The 19980-nt window shown below is 42.5% G+C and overlaps 4 protein-coding genes across 6 annotated transcripts; 2 read left to right on the top strand and 2 right to left on the bottom strand.

Moving 5' to 3' along the window:
• Nucleotides 1–508: 508 nt before the first annotated feature.
• On the top strand, nucleotides 509–6523 carry LOC128252997 ((E3-independent) E2 ubiquitin-conjugating enzyme UBE2O). Its single transcript, XM_052981237.1, is given in 10 exon segments — nucleotides 509–1242; nucleotides 1412–1674; nucleotides 1730–1934; nucleotides 2182–2434; nucleotides 2497–3238; nucleotides 3304–3867; nucleotides 3869–4259; nucleotides 4374–5334; nucleotides 5405–5623; nucleotides 5698–6523. Coding segments are annotated over 10 exon segments (4224 nt in total). The 5' UTR covers nucleotides 509–828; the 3' UTR covers nucleotides 5910–6523.
• On the bottom strand, nucleotides 6486–9511 carry LOC128253013 (spaetzle-processing enzyme-like). The gene is given in 5 exon segments (XM_052981238.1): nucleotides 6486–6697; nucleotides 6699–6936; nucleotides 6997–7306; nucleotides 8553–8942; nucleotides 9354–9511. Coding segments are annotated over 5 exon segments (1200 nt in total). The 5' UTR covers nucleotides 9430–9511; the 3' UTR covers nucleotides 6486–6511.
• Nucleotides 9512–10370: 859 nt separating this feature from the next.
• On the bottom strand, nucleotides 10371–11577 carry LOC128252404 (spaetzle-processing enzyme-like). The gene is made up of 3 exons (XM_052980086.1): nucleotides 11502–11577; nucleotides 10604–11171; nucleotides 10371–10508 (listed from the first exon to the last, which is right to left on the bottom strand). The coding sequence occupies exons 1-3, from the start codon at nucleotides 11575–11577 to the stop codon at nucleotides 10457–10459; spliced, it is 696 nt and encodes a 231-aa protein (XP_052836046.1). The 3' UTR covers nucleotides 10371–10456.
• Nucleotides 11578–13346: 1769 nt separating this feature from the next.
• On the top strand, nucleotides 13347–19979 carry LOC128255137 (mucin-5AC). 3 transcript variants are annotated; one of them, XM_052984682.1, is made up of 9 exons: nucleotides 13347–13434; nucleotides 14107–14211; nucleotides 15027–15412; nucleotides 15530–15929; nucleotides 16315–16445; nucleotides 17724–18054; nucleotides 18142–18233; nucleotides 18294–18423; nucleotides 19073–19979. In XM_052984682.1, exons 2-9 carry the CDS (start codon nucleotides 14124–14126, stop codon nucleotides 19189–19191), a joined length of 1677 nt encoding a protein of 558 aa, XP_052840642.1. In that variant the 5' UTR covers nucleotides 13347–13434; nucleotides 14107–14123; the 3' UTR covers nucleotides 19192–19979. The 3 variants fall into 3 exon arrangements, with proteins under 3 accessions (XP_052840642.1, XP_052840633.1, XP_052840651.1); XM_052984673.1 differs by having other exon boundaries at nucleotides 15497–15929; XM_052984691.1 differs by lacking the exon at nucleotides 15530–15929 and having other exon boundaries at nucleotides 16317–16445.
• The last annotated feature ends 1 nt before the right edge of the window (nucleotide 19980 follows it).

Below are 19980 nucleotides of genomic sequence, written 5' to 3'. Positions count from 1 at the left end.
GTGAAGAATAATTGAAACATTAAATATTTTTATATCAACCTCATATTCAATTTAAAAGCGGTGAGTTTGCCATCACGATTTAAATAACACTATTCGGCGGCTCAGGGAAGAAGCACTGTGTAATACTACCTATAAAACTATTTGCAATGAATATCTGCATTGTGTTCACCGTGTTTGTGGTACTGATATTGCTTTGTTGTCTGCTTATTTTAATTCAAGCGGGCGCAAGTCACCCCAAAGTTTAATTTTGTTTTGTCTTTCGCAAAAAATATACTCCTGAAACGCAATACAGATATTCAAGTCCTTTTTATTTTTTAATATCTATATGTGCCCCGCGCACAGTTTTCAAAATCATATTATTTGCTTTTAAAAATTCAAAATTTTATTTGAAGCAGTGCACTTTCCGCGCGCTTTGTTATGCTGTTATTGGAGATGGTTCGCGTCCTTGCTATATTTTTATGGTATTTCAAAACCATCGAATTAACCAGCTCCGGTATTTTTTAGTCACAAAATAATTTTTCTAGTAGGCGTATCGCCTGGGGCTCCAAGTTTCTCGTTTTGTTTGTAGAATTTTTGGCTGTTTTATTTATAGTTTTTTTCCAAATAGGTTGGCAAAACTGGCCAAGCAAATTATTAGATTCGTCCAGCCCATAAATTAGATGTGTGTGTAAGCGGGTCGTCCGAAAAATAACCCATTTAGCAAGCATCAACTTCGGTAACTGTAATTGTTAGTGACCAATTGAGCGAAAAAGAGCAAGAAGGATACGCCACGCCAAAGTCCGTGCACTGATTTCGAGCCCTCCATGCTCGCAGTCCACCATTGGTAACATGTCGAGCAATGTGGCGGGTGCTGCCGGCCCAGGTGGCGCCCCAGATTTGCAGCTGGAGGCGGAGGGCGTTGCTCCACTAGCACTGCCGGCGGAGGAGCATCCGGCCGCGCAGGAGCATGTGAAGACGCCGGGATCGCAGGATCACCGCCATTCCGGCTCCCATTCCCGTCGATCGGGCGGTGGCCAGGTGCCGTCCCGCAATCAGGGGGGCAACAACGAGTGCCAGTTCTTCTTCGAGGACGAGGTGTTCCGCATCGATCGGCGGGGTCGCATCCACTTTGGCGTCATCACGGAGACGGCCGATTCCTATTCCTCCGATGAGGATGAGGAAGTGGACGAGGTGCTGTCCAAGGGCCAGGTGCGGGTGGCCTTCTATCCCGACGGCAAGGAGACGGTGAAGACGGAACAGTCGGTAAGTAAACACCATTGAGGTTATGTAACTCTCAAGGTCTCCCCAAAAAAAAAAAAATAACTGTTTTCACAACTGTTTTGCGTTTGCTCTTCACGTTCTTTTGACACGTGTTTGTTTGCTTCTCTTTTCGCCTTCTTGTTTTCAAACTCCCGCAACATGTGGCCCATAGATTGGTCTAGCGGATCGAACTCTGATGCCAGGCGATGTGGTGCGAAGGCTTCTGCCGGGACAAAAGGACCTCGTTGGACAGGCGGGCTATGTGCGCGATGTGAATGTGCGCGCCGATGTCACCGTGCTGGGCTCCAAGTTGGTCATCAAAAACGTGCCCGCCGAGCGACTGCGACCCATTTCGGAGTGGACCGGCGATGTGCCCGTGTGCCTGGGCACCTGGATTGGCACCACCGTCAATGTGGACGAGTGCGCCGTGCTCAAGTATGTTGATTGCCCCTTTGAGTAAGCCACCCTCTCATATGCACATCCTTTGCAGAAATAGCAATGGCGCCCGTTTGGAGATCACATCCAACGATTTCCACAAGTTCAAGGATGCAGTGGCACAGTGCGCCCGCGAGGTCTTCAATCCCAATGTCTATTTTCCGGGCAACGTGGTGGTCGGTCGCCTGCCGCCTCCAGATCGCGTCAAGAATCTCACTCCGGAGATAGCCCTGCCCGCCAATCGCAAGGCTCGTGCCGTGGTAAGAGTAGTTAATGGGATTTCTAGTCATAGTACCTCATAACTTGCTTACATAATACGAGTTGTAGTCTATTGATTTATTTCGCACTCACTAATTTATAGTTATTAGTTACTCAGCTGCTAGTCATTTTTGGTTGGGCACTCGTTATGTATTTATTTTTGGTCACATAGGGTATATTAGGTTGTCTTACATATCCCGTTTCAACAAAGTCTCTAAAAACCCTCGATTTATTTGGTGTTTTATTCAGTACACCGTGGAATCCATTCGCACCACAGCCATTAATGTGGCCTGGACTTGCCGGGCCATCTCGCAGTTCGACAATGGCACTGACACCGATCCCCTTAAGGAGCCAAAGACCAGCATCAAGGGCGAGGAACTGAACAGCGTCAAGCGCCTCAACATCTATGAATCCTACGGGCTGCAAATTCACGATCGATTCTACCTCAAATATACAAAATGTGATTTATTAATTGATTACACCGATTGGGAACAGGAGCAAGGTAAGTTATTAATAAAAAATAAGGTTTGTAAGTTCGTACTTAATGCATAACTTCTATTATAGCGGACAAGTACATCCCCATTTACAACACTCAGAAAAAGATAGACAGCAAGGACACCAAGCTGAACTCGTCCGCCTCGAGCAGTGGCAATGCTCGCAATGTGCCCAAGTTCCGCCGCCTGGCCAACAAGTTTAGCGGAATGCGCCTGCCCCGTCCGGCGAGCGACCATATGCACCAGGGAAACACTTTCAAGATGCTCAAATGCGAAGAGCTACCTTCGTCGGGGGAAGACGATGAGGAGGACGAAGAGCCTGTCCAGCTACGTGAGCCTTCAGTGGCCGCAGAAGATGCACAGAACCCGTCTCCTAATTCTACAGCAGCTGTCGCTGGCGCTTCCGATGCCGATGCCGGCGCCCAGGCCCCCAGGATCACAATGCGCCATGCCAAGCGGCGACATGTGAAGAAAAAAATGCGCAGCGTTAAGAAACTGATCACTGCGCCTTTCACCAAAAAGGATTTGACACCCAATGATGGGGACGAGATCGTGGTGGAAACGCTGGTCGTGTACAGCTCGGTGACTGTCGTCTGGCAGGATGGCACAGTCGAATCGGACATTCCCTCCACCCAGTTGTATCCCATCCATCATTTGGACAACCATGAGTTCTTTCCCGGCGACTTCGTGAGCAAGGCGAACGAGGACACCACAGGAGCCACCGACTATGGCGTCGTCCAGTGTGTGGACCACGACGAACGCATTGCCAAGGTCATGTGGTTCAACATCTACTCCGACATAGACAATCCAATGTAGGTTTAGTTAACTTGATAGTGGTTTACAGAAATCTCAATGTTTTTTTTTTTGTGATTTTTAGTCCGAAGTGCAAGGATGTTGAGGAGCTGAGCGTCTACGACTTGAAGGATCACTCCGACTACCAGTACAGACCCGGCATCATGGTCATCCGAGTTTCCAACTTCACGGGCAAGGACGTCGACTCAACTGCAGGCCAGGTGATAGACAACTATCCCGATGGGCGGGTGCGCGTTTGGTGGGCCAAGGGGCACATCACCATGTGCTATCCGCAGGATTTGTTCGAGATCAACCACAATGATCAGGATGAGCAGGATGGCTACGAATCGGATGGCTCTGAAGACTCGTGGGAGACGCAGTCGGAGCACAGTCGTGTTGGGATGAACCTCAGCCTGTCCTCAATGGGCAACGAAGAGCACATCAAAATGGGCATTGATCGAGCTAGGGAGGCAGTGAAGCGGCTGGAGAGGCTTTTCCGCGTCCTAGTACCCGAGCGCAAAGCGACGGTCCTCAACGATCTGTTGGCTGTGTACAAAGACTGCCGGGCCCTGGACCGTATGCTTAAAACCAACTTTTTCCATGAGGACCACTTCCAGGATGTCGTGCGCTGCAAACCATCTACTGGCCGACGATTCTCCCGAACTGGAAGAAGCGCCATCGGAGTCGACTCCAGAAGCGATGACCGTCCTGCCCAAGGTATCCCCAACAATTAGGCCAGAACTGGAAAATATTATCATGTCTGTCGCCGCCCAGCTCACATCAACGCCCACCAAGCGAAAGTCCTCCACGAAAGTGGACGAGGTTCAGTGCAAGAAGAGCACTGACAAGATCACGGAAGAGGCGCCGGAAGAGTTGGCGGAAGAAAAGGAGGCTCCGGGGGAACTGCCCAAGGTCAAACTCACCGAAAGCGAGTCAAAGCTCACCTACAACCAGCTAATAAAGAAGCTTCGCAACGAGTACACGGAACTCTTGAGCTCCGCACGCTACAGCATTGCTAAAGCCTTTGAGAATCGCACCAAGGTAAGTACTTATCGTCACTTCAAGTTTGAATTATGTTTGTTGTTTTAAAGAACACCTTATGTTATTCTTAGTTGATACATTTCTTATTTCAACTTACATTGTATTCTTTTTCAGAACGATTCGGGCGTTCACTCGCGCGGTGAGAATACCTCGGAAGAGTTCAATAACCCAGACAGCGAAAACAAATCAGTTGAGGTATCGGTGGCGAACCACCTAAAGATGATATGCCACGAAGACTGCACCATTGAACTGGTTAAGTACGATGCTGACGTCAGTGAGGTCTTCTTCTTCTTGATCAAGGAGCAAATGGCCAAGTTTTTCGAGGCGGTCCTCGGAACAGTTGGCATGCCAACCGACGATGGCAAGGACGAGGATGGGGTGAGCGATGCGGAGGAAGCCATAGAGGATGCCGATCAGGATGCGAAACCTGCTGCGCCTGCCGTCCACTGTCCGATGGCGCAGGACGATGCCATGGAGCAGCCGTTGAATTTGAACGCCCTGTCCGAGTCCCTACCACCCATTGACAGTCCGATGGCCTGCTCCTCGCCCTCCCCTTCCGTTATGCCGGACATGCCGCCCGTTTGCGAAAACTGTTTCCAAGTGCTGCCGAATGCACCGGCCGCCCATCACTTCATCGGCATCCATGTGACGCCGGCCAACAAGTCGCAGTATCAGCGCGCCGTTCAGCGGGAATACCGCATGCTGCAGGCCTCCCTGCCAGCGGGCGTCGTGGTGCGGGCCTACGAGGATCGCATGGACCTGATGTCCGTGATGATGGTGGGTCCCCAGCACACTCCCTACCAGAACGCCCTTTTCTTCTTCGACTTTCAAATGGACCGCGACTATCCGAAGAGCCCGCCGGTGTGCCACTACATCAGCTACTGCACGGAGCGGCTCAACCCCAATCTGTACGAGGAGGGCAAGGTGTGCGTCTCGCTGCTGGGCACCTGGTCGGGCCGCGACACCGAGGTGTGGTCCGAGGCCAGCACCATGCTGCAGGTGCTCGTCTCCATACAGGGTCTCATACTGGTCGATGAGCCCTACTATAACGAGGCGGGCTACGAGAAACAAAGAGGTATAAACTTCTATCAACTTCGATGTGTGGAACAGCACCCGTAAATTGTTTGTTTGCCATTTGTTTGCAGGCACCCAGCTGGGTAATGAGAACTCTCGAGTCTACAACGAGATGGCCATCATAAAAATAGCCCACTCCACGGTCAATCAGCTAAAGAATCCGCCGCTCATCTTCCGCAACGAACTGATTGAGCACTTCAAGGAGTTTGGCAGCGAGCTGCACGGCCGCATACAGGCCTGGTCGGAGTATTCGGCGGAGGCCCAGCGCCAGCGCATCACCAGCATCAAGGGTGAGTCATTGGATTCAATGATTGAGTGATTGAGTGGAGTCTACGGATGATTCATGGTTCACCCTTTCCCCCAGATATGCCCGTTGAGTACAAGGCGCCCTGCGAGCTGCCCGAGTTCCCCCTGCTGCCCTGCAGTCGTGGCTTCTCCATAGCGGTCAAGGGCGTTTTGGGCCAGCTTCAGAGCGAGCTGACTGCCCTGGGTGCGAATCTGGCCACTGGCGAAGCGAACGGCAATGCGGCGGCGGGAACGGGTACTGCGCCGCGTGCGGCTCCCGAGGAGATCTGAGTGCCGCGCGTACTGCTGCCCAGTCCATGTGCTGTGAAATTGGTGCCTATCAAAAGAACCACAAGACTTTTGCCGCCTGGACTTGGGCGTCTGAACTGGCCCTCGGAAAAGGGGCCGCGTTTTAGAGCCACCACTATCGAATCTCGAATTTTTTCCCAACTCGTATTGCTGGCAATCAGCCATTTAGTTAAACGAAATTTGCTAAAGTTATTGGTTATTAGTTTTCCATGAAAAAAAAGATGATAATAACATAAGCTGAATCATATATATATATATAGAGCGCTCAACTAAGCAAAATGGTATATGGATCCGCCTCACGTAATGTCAGTCAATTTTATTTATTTTTATTTGCCCCCGTGCTCAGTGTAGGCCAGCAAACAAGTTACGCGATTGTATTTGTATTACATGTGTTGTTTCCCCTGCCTTTGCTGTGAACGCTGGCCTACGCGAATCTTAGTCGTTTATGCTCGCGCTGCGTTGTAGTAGGCATTCCACTAGTGCTTAGCTTAGTCAGTCCACCCCGTCCCCCGATCCGCACCATGTACGTACTATTGTAAGCTAGCCAATACCTGGAAATGTGAATAAATTAGCAATTTTATTTATTATGCCTCCAATTTCTGTCGTATCCAATCGATGAAGGGCCCGGTGCGGGTGTAAACGCCGGGCCAGCCCTTCAGGCCGCACGGCTTGGTGCCGTACGAGGTGATTCCGGCGATGTAGAAGACCTCCCGCCCGCCGGAGTTGATGCCCACCATCAGAGGTCCGCCGGAGTCGCCGCCGCAGGTGTCCTACTCCCAACTGGCCGCCGGCACACATCTGGGTGTCGTCCAGTTTCACCTTGAAGGTGGTGTACTTGCTCTGGCAAGTCGTCAGGTTCCACACATTGACGGAGATCTTCAGCTTGATCGGACTGGGCTGCATGTTCTCGGTGAGTCCCCAGCCGGCCACATCCATGCCATAGTCGACAAAGTTGTTTCGCACCAGGTCGTCGGTGGGCAGGCAAATGGGTCGCACGTAGTCGGTGTAGCTGTCGGAGGTGGAGGATTACAGCCTGGACAAAACCCCGTTCCAAGGACCAAGGACTCACCTGACACTCCGCTTGAGACGCAGCAGCGCAATATCGTTCTTCTGGTCCACGGAATTCGGTGAATATTGCTCGTGGATGATGGACTTCTCCACCTCGATGTCGATGCTGTTGGGCGCGCAGATCCGCTTCTTGTTCAGCTGGACGGCGCAGTCGGGATCGGTGCGGGTGTCCCACTCGCCCAGGCGAACGCTGTGCAGGGCCACGCCGGACTTGTCCAGTTCCCGGCTGGACAGACAGTGTCCGGCGGTCAGGACGTAGCGGGAGTTGAGCAGAGCGCCGCCGCAATTAAAGGAATAGGTTTCGGAAAATACTGCTGGCAATATAAAATTATTTATAAGCGGACTTTTGAGTTCCTCAAAAGATAAAGCTTTTTTTCTTCCCACATGGAGAATATATATATCATTATTTGACTTGAAAACAAGAAAGGAAGCAAGCTTCGGCAAGCCGAAGTTCATATACCCTTGCTATGATGATTTGCTGCTTAATTATTCGATAGTTCCTATGGCAGCTATATGATATCGTTTTCCGATTTTAATAAAATTAATAGCGTAATTCTGAACTGTTAAAATAAAATAAGTCAAAAAGAATTAAAAAAAAATTACAACATAAAAAAGTTAAATTAAAAAAATTTTTTTTTATCGTGCTACCCAAGAATATATATACTTTATAGGGTCGGAAATGTCTCCTTCTCTGCGTTGCAAACTTCTGTCTAAAATTATAATTCTCTCTGCAAAGGTATAATGATATATTGTTCATAATACTCGATCTACTAATTATCACCAAAAACAAATAATTTATGGTATATATACTGGTGCTGCTTTTAGAGACTTCGAGATAGGAAAGCTTGGGTTCGACTGTGTTTGTTTACTTTCAATAAGTCAATGATTGTGTTTATAGCTGCTGGTAATCTAGGCTCTTATCAGTAAAATCGCGAATGGGTAGTTTAAATTAAATATTATATAATTTAAACAGATCTACATATTAATTTAAAACAATATGGATTGTTTTGGTTTAATAATCATAAAATGTGAAAACTCTTACTGAAGTCTTAATATGGTTTGTAATATATGTTTGTATAATATGCATGAATGAATGATTTAAAATACTTATTAAACAACAAAAAGTGATTAAATATTTAGGTTTGTTGACTTCAGCTATAATGAGCTTTAATACTGAATATTCCAGAGTAGCAATAGATTAATGTTGGATACAAAAATGGAATAGTCAATATAAATATCTGACCATTGAATTCTAATTATATTAAACATTTAAACGTAATATTAAATACAATTTTTATTAAATTGCAATTAATTAATGTAAAAAATATTGGGCTTAAAATTGCTTCTAATAAATAATACATAAATAAATTACATTTTAGATGTTTAAATATATTCCGAAAAAAAGTCATATTTGAAATAACTAAAAGCCGCAACGGATCAAAATTAAAAGCGATACATGTTTAAATTGAGTACAAAATGTTTGGTTTGTGGTAAATAAACGTTACCACTGTGATTACTGAGATGTTACGATAATATAATCATTAATATTGAACTCACGTTTTTTGTACTGCAGCAAAACCATCCAGGGGAACTCCCAGAGGCTGGTGTTGGTGCCACCGAAAATGCGATCAGCGAAAAGGAATCCGCAGACGTCGCTGCCGGGCAGCACGTTGCCGGGCTGCTGGCCCTCCTCGAGCGCCACTTCCGGCGTATCCTCGTTGGCGTCCCGCTTGCTCTGCGGACAGCAGACCAGGATGCGGTTCACCAGACCCTCCACCCGGTTGTCCAGGCCGCACTGGCTCTTGGAGAGCAGCAGGCGCTGGGCGGGCGTCTTCGGCTCCACCTTCAGCAGGTTGGCCAGGAAGGGGCAGCTGGTGATGTGGACGCACTGGCCCCGCTCCTCGCTCTGCTGTGGCGTGCAGGTGCCGAAGCTGATCTGCGCCGCGTCTGGAAGGGAAGAGTGCGGTTTACGATGCGGTCCAACCGGTTTTCCGGCGGTGCGCTTAAAACTGCTCCATTGATTGAATCCATTTTTTTTTTATATTGCACAGTTCATCTTAATTTTTAACGAAATTATGTTTTTCATAGGACAAGTTTTGAGTGTCACTAAAGCTTAGTATATATATTAGTATATATTAAGCATCTTCTATTTTTGGTTTCAAGATCAAAATGGCCAAGGTCAAAGCTTAAATATTTATTATATCAACTTTAATACTACCATTTATTTTCAGTGAATAAATATCATAAAATCGGCGAATTTTGTTACTCCAAGAGTCGATCAGTTTGAAATCGATCCAGCGTTACAATGTCAAGCAGCATCGACTTGTTTTATAAATGTCCCAAGGACAGCTCACCCACCTGCTCGTTGGACCATTCCGGCGAATGCGCTGACCACCAGAGCCAGCAGTAGAAAATCCCGTTCCGTAGAAGCCATCTCGTCGCTGCGGGCTCCAAGCTGAGACTAACTCAAGCACTCCGGCACTTGGGCAGCTCGATCCCAAAACGCTCCCGATGCATCGCTGGCGAATCGCAAGAGCGTTATCGCGGGGTCAAAGGTGACCCAGATTGCTGGCGAAGGCAACTGCTCGTAGATAGGGGTGAGGTTTTCCCAGATTTTTCCATTAGCATAGCAGCAATTATCTGGGCCAAACCCACTCGTTAACGCCTTTGTTGTTCTATTGGGAGCTCTATTCCCTGCTACTTGATCTTCTCTTAACCGGTTATTCTCACAAAGTTCTATTGCCATATTCGCATCGCGTTTTTCACATTGTTTACTTTGAAATTTATTAATTTCATTCATGGTATTTACAAAAAGAAATACTACAAAATAAACTCTATAGCGCCGCACTTTTCTCCGACATTGCTAAGATTACAGTCGTTGCCAAAAAAAAGTGCAACAAAACAAATCGAAATGTCCACATTAAAAACATTTTGTTGTTAACTTTGTATTTTATTTTGATTTATTATTTAATACAATTGAAATAAAATTGAACATTTCTTAAATAAAACAGTAGAAAAAGTTCAAAAGTAAATAAATGTTAATATAGTGTTAATATAACAATTCGAAATAAAATTGAAATTCTATTAAAGTTTGATAGATAATATATAAGTTTAAGCCTTCAGATTCTCCCATATCCAATTAAAATAAAATCCAGTTTTTGTGTAAATTCCCGGAAATACATTCATTCCACAACCACTTCCATAGGAAGTGATGCCGGCCACATAAACGTATTCATCGAAGCTGCGTCCCCTGGTGGCCATCAGTGGACCTCCGGAATCGCCAGTACAAGTGTCCGTTTTACTCTGGCCCCCGCCCCCGCCACAAATTTGGGATGTTTCACGGAAGTTTTCAAACTTGTGTGGACATTTATCAGATTCAAAAATGGTGCTCTTCAAGAGTACTTTACTGTGTTGTCCATTTTCCGTGCGTCCCCAGCCCGCAATTTGCAATAAGGAGTTTTTCAAGGAAAATGTTTTGTTGGGAGACAAATCGGTCTGATTTCATTCGTATAGCTGCAGGATTAAAATGGTTCGATCAGAGTTGTACAAAAAAACACGCCATAAAATATGGCATAGATTAGCAATTAAGTCAGTCAATCATTACTCACCTTACTGGCATTTCAAGTCGCAGCAGGGCGATGTCGTTTATCAATTGCCAGTTGTTGGAGTAATTTGTATGCACAACAATCTCTTCTACTTCGATTTCGAGATGGCTGGGGGCGTTTATCCATTGTCCATTAGCAAGCTGGACCCAGTCGGGATTGGAGGAGGTGTCATGCTCGCCCAGACGCACTTTCCTGATCACTAAATCATTTGGCACAAATTTTATTGAGACCACACAGTGGGCTGCGGTTAGGACGTAGCGGCTGTTGATCAGGGAGCCCCCGCAAACGGAGATAAGTTTTGGATCCCAAGTTGTGGTATTCTGGTATAGGAGCATGGCCATCCAAGGGAACTCGTTCATATAAGCTTTTGCGCCGAACGCCACTCGATTTTGTGGTGGGCTTTGTCCGCAGGTCGTACTACCTGGCAGGATGTTTCCTGGCTTCGGGCAGCAGATCTTATCTTTTTCACATTTTTTGCTATTTAAATTATATTTGGATCTAGAAATTTGAAGCGAATCAAGGCAATCGTCCAATGCGACGCATCGCTCACCTCTAAAGCAAACGCTAAAGTCTGGAGCTGAAAAAGATTTTTATTGGTACACTTTTGGTTTTTCAGTTTGGAAAGACATTTACCCGTCTTGGGAAACCAAGTTTAAGATTAAATCAATTTTTTTTACTTTAACATATCTATAAGTCGTTTTTTAAACGCATTTTAATTAAGAACCAGCCTAACATTAAGATCTTTCGCTCAAAAATTGTCCTTATTTTGCCTAACTTTTAGTTCAAATAATATTGAAAATGAAAAGAAAAAAACGTTTGCTTTTTTTTTCATCTTATATCACTAAGAACATTTCCTGTGCAAGGACGTAAATTGTGATCAACGTTATTTTATACTTTTTACCATAGTATCCAACTGAATGTTCCAGAAGAAAAGCCTGTAGCAGGAACAAAAAATGCACTCTAATTCCGAAGAACATATTAAGCCGAGGAGACTTGAAGTGAAACTGGTTCTTAAATATGCAAAATAGCCCGTCGTCGAATTATTTTCGTAGCTTGGAAAATACATACTGTATATCTTCAAATAAATTATATTTATGAGTAACTAGTTGGGTTTTTCTGACAAAATATTGAAATGAATTAACTTTTTGTCGAAAGTAAAGTAGGACAATATTACTAAATATGGTTCGGCAACGCTCAAGCCTATGCTTCCGTTGTTTCTCTTCTCTTAAGTTAAGACATTTGACTCTAGAAACAAAACTTAAGTTTTTATAAGATATTTGAATTAAATATTTTTTATTCAAGTGAAGTATTTTTTTACGCATGTAATTTTAAAATAATGATACATATCTTTAAATACATTTATATGATGAGTAACATGTGTTTTTTTTTTTTTTGCATGTTCATAGTTCTTATTTATTATTGATGTCAATATTACCAAATATGGATCTTTTACGTCAGCCACGCTGACGCCTACGCTTTCGTAATTTCCCTATTCTTACACTTATAAATTAAATCGACATATTACTTTCTAGACTAAAGTTTGATTTTTATGGCGCAGGTCGATCATTTTAAATAGATGTAAGCAAAGTTCTCCTTGGGAATGTGAAGTATTTTTATACTCTTGCAGAGGGTATTATAATTTCAGTCAGAAGTTTGCAACGCAGTGAAGGAGACATCTCCGACCCTATAAAGTATGTATGTTCTTGATCAGTATCACTAGGAGAGTCGATCTGGCCATGTCCGTCTGTCCGTCCGTTTCTTCGCAAACTAGTCTCTCAGTTCTAAAGCTATCTGCATGAAACTTTCCCAAAAGTTGCCTTTCTATTGCAGGTAGTATATAAGTCGGATCGAGCCGAATCGGACGACTATAGCATATAGCTTTCATAGGAACAATCGGAGAAATAAATAAAAAAAAATTATAACTTTGGTGTTTATTCATTTTTTTATTAGTTCTTCGAGATATAGTAATGGTTTAATATTTCACAATTACGTTTTTAATTTCATCAAAATCGGACGATTAGAACGTAAAGATCCCATGGAAACATTGAAAATATAAAATTTTTTTTTTTTTAATTTAACTTTTTTATTTTGCAATTTTTTTTTTAAATTCTTTGTGATTAATTAATAATTTGACAGTTCTGAATTACGCTTTTAATTTTATTAATATCGAAAAACGATATTATATTGCTGCCATAGGAACTAATAAGCTTCAAATAGCTTCAATGTTCATACACGCAAGTCAATCATAATTTTAATATTTTCAAGAACATTTAATTTTTGCAATATCTGCAAGGGTATATGAACTTCGGCTTGCCGAAGTTTGCTTCCTTTCTTGTTTATACTATACTATGTGTACTACTAATAGTTTTACACATTTATTTTTGTGTCAAGATTCGCTGTTTTAAAGACCATGTGATTTTTATACCCTTGTAGCGGGTATTACAATTTCAGTCAGAAGTTTGCAACGCAGTGAAGGAGACATCTCCGACCCTGAGTCGGAATATTTGCAAAGCTGCAAGGGTATATAAACTTCGGCTCGTTAAGGTTTGCTTCCTTTCTGTTATTTTTTTTATTTTTATTATAATTAATGATTTAAATAGAAGTTACCTAAATTTCTTAAAAATTACAAATGGGTTAAGAAAATAATTCAAAATAACAACGCAATCCTTCGCTTATTTTAAGAAAAGCTTTCGTAGCTTTTTACGGCAGGAGAGAGTGCGAGAGAGCTTTTTGTTATGTGGCCACCGTTTTCTAACGGTGTTCGGCTTAGAATACTTTCTTTCCTCAAACGCAGCAGACGCGTTTTCTTTTTCCCATCACTGTAAATCAAAGAGGTAAATCTAAGTTTTCGTTGTTTAAGTTTTGTCGATTGTTAGATCCGAGATTTATAATATACGAAAAATGTACATAGTTCTTCGGATACTTCCTTGACAGCGAGTCTTATTTGTTCGATAAACTGCATTGTTTTGTGCATATGTGTGTGTGTGGGTGTATAAGGGGCAAGTGCAGATACTTGAGTTTTTCCCCGGTGGCACTTAAATTCGATGGATTCCCAAACGTGCTTAAGTGTTCCCCGAATGCATCGATAATTCGCTCATGCGGCCAATTTGCACTATATCCTCTGTCTGTGTGTGTGAGTGTGTGTGTGTGTGTAGGAGGCAGAGGCCAGCAATTCAATTCGCATCAAAGTTGGCATGTAACTTTGTGTTGCCTGCTTCTTGGCGTTCGTATTATTTTCCACTGCTTTACTGTGCCTGTTTTGTTGTTGTCTTATCGATTTCTTGTGTTATTTTTAGCGTGATTTGCATATGTATATATGTGCGTGTTCCTCCCTCCCTCTCTTTCTCTCTCTCTCTCTCTTTATTTGTGTGAGTCCAAGTTGTTTGTGCTTGTTTTTGCGCTTCCTTTTATGTTCCCTTTGTGTTTCTGAGTGTGTGTGTGTGTGCGTTTGGTGTAATCGAATCTTGGCTGCTAATCAACTGAAATACGTCGTGTGTCACTTTCAGTTTTTGGCTTAAGCAACATGGCGGAACGGAATCTGTTGGCCATCCTCCTTTTGGCCAGCATCTGCATGGCCCAGGCATATCCGGCTTTATTGCCCTACATCTACAGTGAGTACTTTTCCGCCACCCTCTTCCACTTTTGACCCCGTCTTCATCTTCATATTTCCCTCTGAGAGCTAATTTGCATTTACACCGGCTAAGTTGAAGATACATGCAAGCCGAAGTTCGTATGCCCTTGCAGACGTAAATAAAATTAAATTGCTTGAGCTGATTAATTACTAAGTTTGTGATTATTCAGCTAGACCTTAACTGCAATTTATTTTAATAATTCAGAAAAGAATTTTCGATAAATTTAACTATATTTTATTATCCTTAAAATAACGAAGTTCAGCTGATCTTGTTGCAATTGTTTTTAACACAAAGGTAGGATTTGAATTTAATCGAGTATAGCGCGAACATATTGGGTAGCTGCATGATGAAAAACAAATTGTATAGTATAAAAAATGTTATAATAAAAAAACGGGCACTTACATTTTGTTAATGGAGTCATTTTAAGATCTTCGGATACGAACAATACAAATCATTTTTTTTCTGATTGTATTTTTCTATGTGGCATTTTTTTTTTCCAATTTTTGAAAATGAGAAAGCTTTAAAACAATATTTTTCTAGTAAAATAAATTGTTAAGGCCCGAACTCAATTTAGCAGGACTCGAGATATACAACTAAATATACATTTACAGTTTCTAAAAAATGATTCCACAAAATTTGTCTTCTAAATTTTGTAAGCTAATTGTAGATGTACAAGGACTATTGACACATTTGATTTTAGCGAATAAATGTTTCCCACAAATCCGCAGCAGCTTTTAACCAAAAATCCAAGTTATTATTCGAGTTGGTGGATAATTTACCACATTCCCAATCAGATCCTTCCAAGCGTAGCAGCAGTGATACTGTTTTCCCCCAAATCGAGGACGACGTGAGTGAACTGGACCAGCTGCGGAATGAACCGGGAACGGTGGTGGCCAAGCGGCAGCACGACGGAAGCACCGCCCGCACCACCACAACCACCAAGGAAAGTGTCGAGGAGGTGGCTGCTGCTCCTGAGCCTGGCCAAAATCCAAATGCGAATATTCTGCCCGACTTGGAGAGGCAGTTGGAAGTGGCGACGCCTTTGATTTCGACCACTACCACTACGAGCACCTCGGCCACCACGACCACGGCCACCTCCAAAGAAGAGGGTGAGAGGTCACAGCTGGAGGAGCCCAAGACCCAAATCAAACCCGTGGTGGAGCCGACGGCCCATGCCAAGGTAAGTGCCCCTCCCCAAATCCCCTCGTCAATCCTCCCTTAGACCGGTTGGTAAACTCCAAACTCCTCTTTTGCCAAATCCAAGTGTATATCTACGAAACCACCCAAAAATCAACAGGCATTTTACGGGGCGGCTCGTCTAGCTTTTGGCCAAAATCCGGAGGTGTTGCCAACGACCACAACCACAAGTACCACAACCACATCAACCACCACGACCACGACGGCAGCTCCTCCAGCTGAGCCCGAGCCACAAGAGGATGCCCAGCCACCAGCCGAAACGGAGGCTAAGGAAGATGGAACCGAGACAGAGGAGGCAGCCGCCCCAGATGTGGCCGGAGAACCAGCCGAGGCGGAGGATCCTGCCGGCGAAGTGGCCGAAACCGAACTGACCGCTCTGAGTCCGCCCAAACCGAAACAAACCCATCACGAACCGAACAAAGAGACCATTGGAGACATTGTCTTCGACGTGGTGGCCCGAACCACGGAGCGAAGATCCAGCACGCCCAAGATCACGGCAAGGTTCTTATAAACAATCACAAATAATTCACAGATGGTTGCATAACAAATCTCAAGAAATCAACTAATTGGCAAAACTTAAAATCAAAACAAAATACTTTGAGAATTGGCAAAAAATTGGTGACATCTAAAGGCAAATTTAGCAACACTACGAAATTTATGACTATAATCCGATATTTCTTTGATAAACCACAAAACATTTGGAAAAATTGAAAAATAAATTGGTTTCATAAATAATATTTTTAAATTTAAAGATTATTTGTACCTAATAACCCTGAAATCAAAATTCATAGAATTGGCCAAAGTCTGACCATTTTCTCTAGAAGACACTGATTATAATAATTGCTGAAGACAATTATTACACCTTTCCTTACAATCTATTTTTTCAGGCCGCCAAGAACCTGCTACGCAGTCCAAATGGTCAGTACTCCTCGTTCGACATGGCTCAGTACATTTTCTGGACTGGAGATGAGACGGCTGTGGTAAAAGCTGTTGAAGAACTGGTTGAGGGAAAGGTGGTAAGTGGTATTTTAAAACATGATAGGTTATACAGACAACTTTTGATTGAAGTATGCTAAAACAGTATGATTTTAATTTTGTATTTATTTATATTTTTTTATTACAAAATACGTTTTTGTTACAAGAGATATTCTTGTAAAAGAGATCCAATCAGTTTATTTTATCGTGGGGCGTATTCAACAATACATTTATTTATTCGGCGTCGTTTTCATCACAAGCGTTAATTTTCTGGGTTCCATTTCATCATTATACTTAGTCTTTCATAGCCTCGTAGTAATAATGACTAAAACCATGGGTCTTAATGAGTGGAGGTCCGAAGTATTGGTGGCATTTTGGCGGTCCGTGGAGGTGATGGCAACCAAATGATCGTTGGTGTTCATGATGATGATGGTGTTGATTTTCATGATGATCCCGTTGATGTCTAACAGGCAAACGCCAATAAAGACCATGGTGTTCATTGGATTTTCGATTGTCTTCTTTTACAGTTTCCATTTTCAACTGATTTACTTTGTTTATAATTAGTATTTTATATTTTTGATTTGATTTAGAGAACTTCTCTGTTTGGCTGTTCAAGGCGAACTGAATACCCACTGCTTGTGGTGAAAGCTTTTATATTCCGCTCGCTCAATAATTTCGCTAGACTGTTGTTCAATGAGTTATCTTATCAAATTTTGTTTGGCAAGTTTTATAAGACTTAGAAATAATGCAATATTTTGATGCAACTCCCATGTAAATTGTTTTCATTAATAAGTTAGCTTGATAGCGTTCTTTACGTGCTTTCATGAATGACTAGAAATGTTGCTATATTATTGTGAAATATAAACTCTGCTTGCCATTTATTTTTAAACATCAATTCCGCTAGTAAAAAAGCATAAGATTTGCGTAATTATATTGTTTACATTTCATGTTGATGCTTAATGGTATCAGTAATACTATCACACTTTGATGAAAATATAATGACCAATAGAAACCGTTCGTGTTATTTTTAGATAACCTCCGGTATAGTATCTAAATTAAATGTTTCCCATATTTTAAACTACAGTAAAAATATTTAAAAAATCAGGACTGTTTTTTGAAGTACCTTAAGAACCAATTAGGCCATGTTAGCACTACTTCGATATTTTATGATTTGTTTTCGTTAAGATTATATACAATTACAGCAAGGGTGTACAAACTTCGGCTAATTTCGCTGAATACAAAAATTGCTCCAGGGCTAGAAATTCGAAGCGTTTATGTGAAATGTCATATTTACTTAATCAATATAAACGCTTTTGTAGATTACCAGGGAGAACGCTCTAAAGTTCCTGCAGGACATTCGAATGGGAATAGAGTTTCTGCAGCGATCCTATGCCAATCGAATCTTCCCAGAGGAGGTGCGCCAGAATCAATTAAAGCGCCACAGCCCCCCAAATACCACTCCACCAACTACATCCACAACAACCACCACGACAACAACAAGCACAACCACAGAAAAGCCATTCCCAGAAGTGCACGAATCCGGTTTCGAATCCGGGAACGCCAGAGGAGCAGGAGTCCTGCCCGCGAAGAGCTTCGATAGTTTCACCTTCTGGAACAAGCTCAAGGTTCTGGACAGCGAGGCACAGCAAGGTGGGAATGTCCCAAATAAATTGAAACATTCTTTATCATTAGCAAAACAATTGCAAAAAGCTACAACTAGATTTTGTAAATTCACAGACTTAAATGATTATGATGAAGGTCGGGCTAAAATTGTGGAGTACTTGTACAACGAATACTCTCTGGAGGAGATCCTCTACAAGCTGGCAAAGGTAATTGTTGAATTATATACAACTTTTAATACATTTTAATCTATGGCATACCATTTCCAGGTCATGTTTGCCCAGTCGCTATCCCATGGGTCTGATGAGGCTCAAATGGAGCTTCAAAAGCTGACCGAATTCCTAGAACGCGAGGGTAATATGGGAGTTATACCCATCGACTTGCAGAAGAAAGTTCTGAGTGAGTTTGTTATCCCCTAAACTTATAAGTCGTGATCAGAAAATTCGTTAGCTTTTTAAAAACAAAGAGAGTATCAAGGATTTTAATGTTGCAGTCTTTTTAAAACCAATTTTTGTTGCTCTCCGATATCGACGAAAATATACACACTTTATAATTTAAAGAGCAAAATGTTTCCATTTTTTTATTGCTGTTAATTTTAAAAGAACATTTCTATGTGGTACACCCAAAAAAATGGAAAGTTTAGTTTTAAAAAGTGTGTCTTGAAAATAAACTACAGACAGTATCAAAGTATAATAATTAATTCAATACTAAATAATATAGCCACTATACTTTTTAGTTTCATTTCAACACCGGAGAGTCTAAAACCTTCATTTACAAGCCTCATAAGTTTTTTTTTGTAGCTCTCGTGGTATTATTTTAAAACTCATCTTATTGAGAAACTTTTGATGCACAATAGTTTACAATTTATGTAACAACTATTAAGTTTCTATGACAATTTTGTACGTCATTTAGGTTCTGATGGTTCTTATGATTCCCAACTACATGTTTCTTTAATCCTGCTTAACTGTCGCTTTAATCCACATCATTTGATCAATTTTAAAGCCTTAAAAAATGTTTTAAATTAATTTTGAATTTTTTATTATTCTAGGAGTCCTGCTTAGCGCATTGTCGGACACGCTGACCGAACATCCGGAGTTGCTGCCGGCGGCGCGGGTTAATCTGGCCAACCCGTTCTACAGGCTTCCAATGCATACCCCCAGCCAATAGAGCCCTATTGGCGGCTATCAGATTAATACAAACCCTATATATATACGTTAACACGCATAATCCGCATCAGCTAAATGGCATATACCCACGGATCGGCGCTACTCTGGGGAGGCGCTCTCTCGGAACTTTGATTCAACTCGGCCCTTAGTTCACCCGATCGATTGGCACCTTCCACATTGGTTAACGGATTAGCCTACGTGTAATATAGCAAAATACTCTCGTGATATTTTTGGTTAGGCAGAAAAAAAGGCAACCATTTACTCTTACGGTACGATAAGAAAATCAAAAAATAAAAAACCAACCCAAAGTAACCGAACCAAACCAAAAATTAATAACCAAAACCAAAACCAAACAAAACTGATGAGAGAGACTTGCGCCCCTTTGAGCTTTTAAAATTAAAATAGATTACCTATATGTGTATGTCCACGGTATGCATACGAATTGGCACACTTGCTTATATTTGATATGAGTTTGTTAGTTAGATACAATGAGAGGTTGAGGTTGGGTCGCTGGCAAAATCGATGGGCCGCCACGGACGACCGATTGAAGCAGGAAAGGGCTCTGAGTCCGCCTATATCAGTAGAAAATATGGCTATAACCGCTCCACAGACGAGCGACTGTCGTAAATAGTTATTACTCTATATGTTCTCCCCCGAATAATTAAGCGTTTCATGCATTATTGATGGATTGGTTAAATGATTGATTGTTTTGCGAGTTACATATACGATATGCAAATAAGAACTAGAACCTGTATCAAGAAATTATCGATTATACACTCAATATACATAA

The sequence above is a fragment of the Drosophila gunungcola genome, chromosome 3R (genome assembly GCF_025200985.1).
Source record: "Drosophila gunungcola strain Sukarami chromosome 3R, Dgunungcola_SK_2, whole genome shotgun sequence".
NCBI lineage: Eukaryota > Metazoa > Arthropoda > Insecta > Diptera > Drosophilidae > Drosophila > Drosophila gunungcola.
This window is presented reverse-complemented; position numbering and strand designations above follow the sequence as displayed.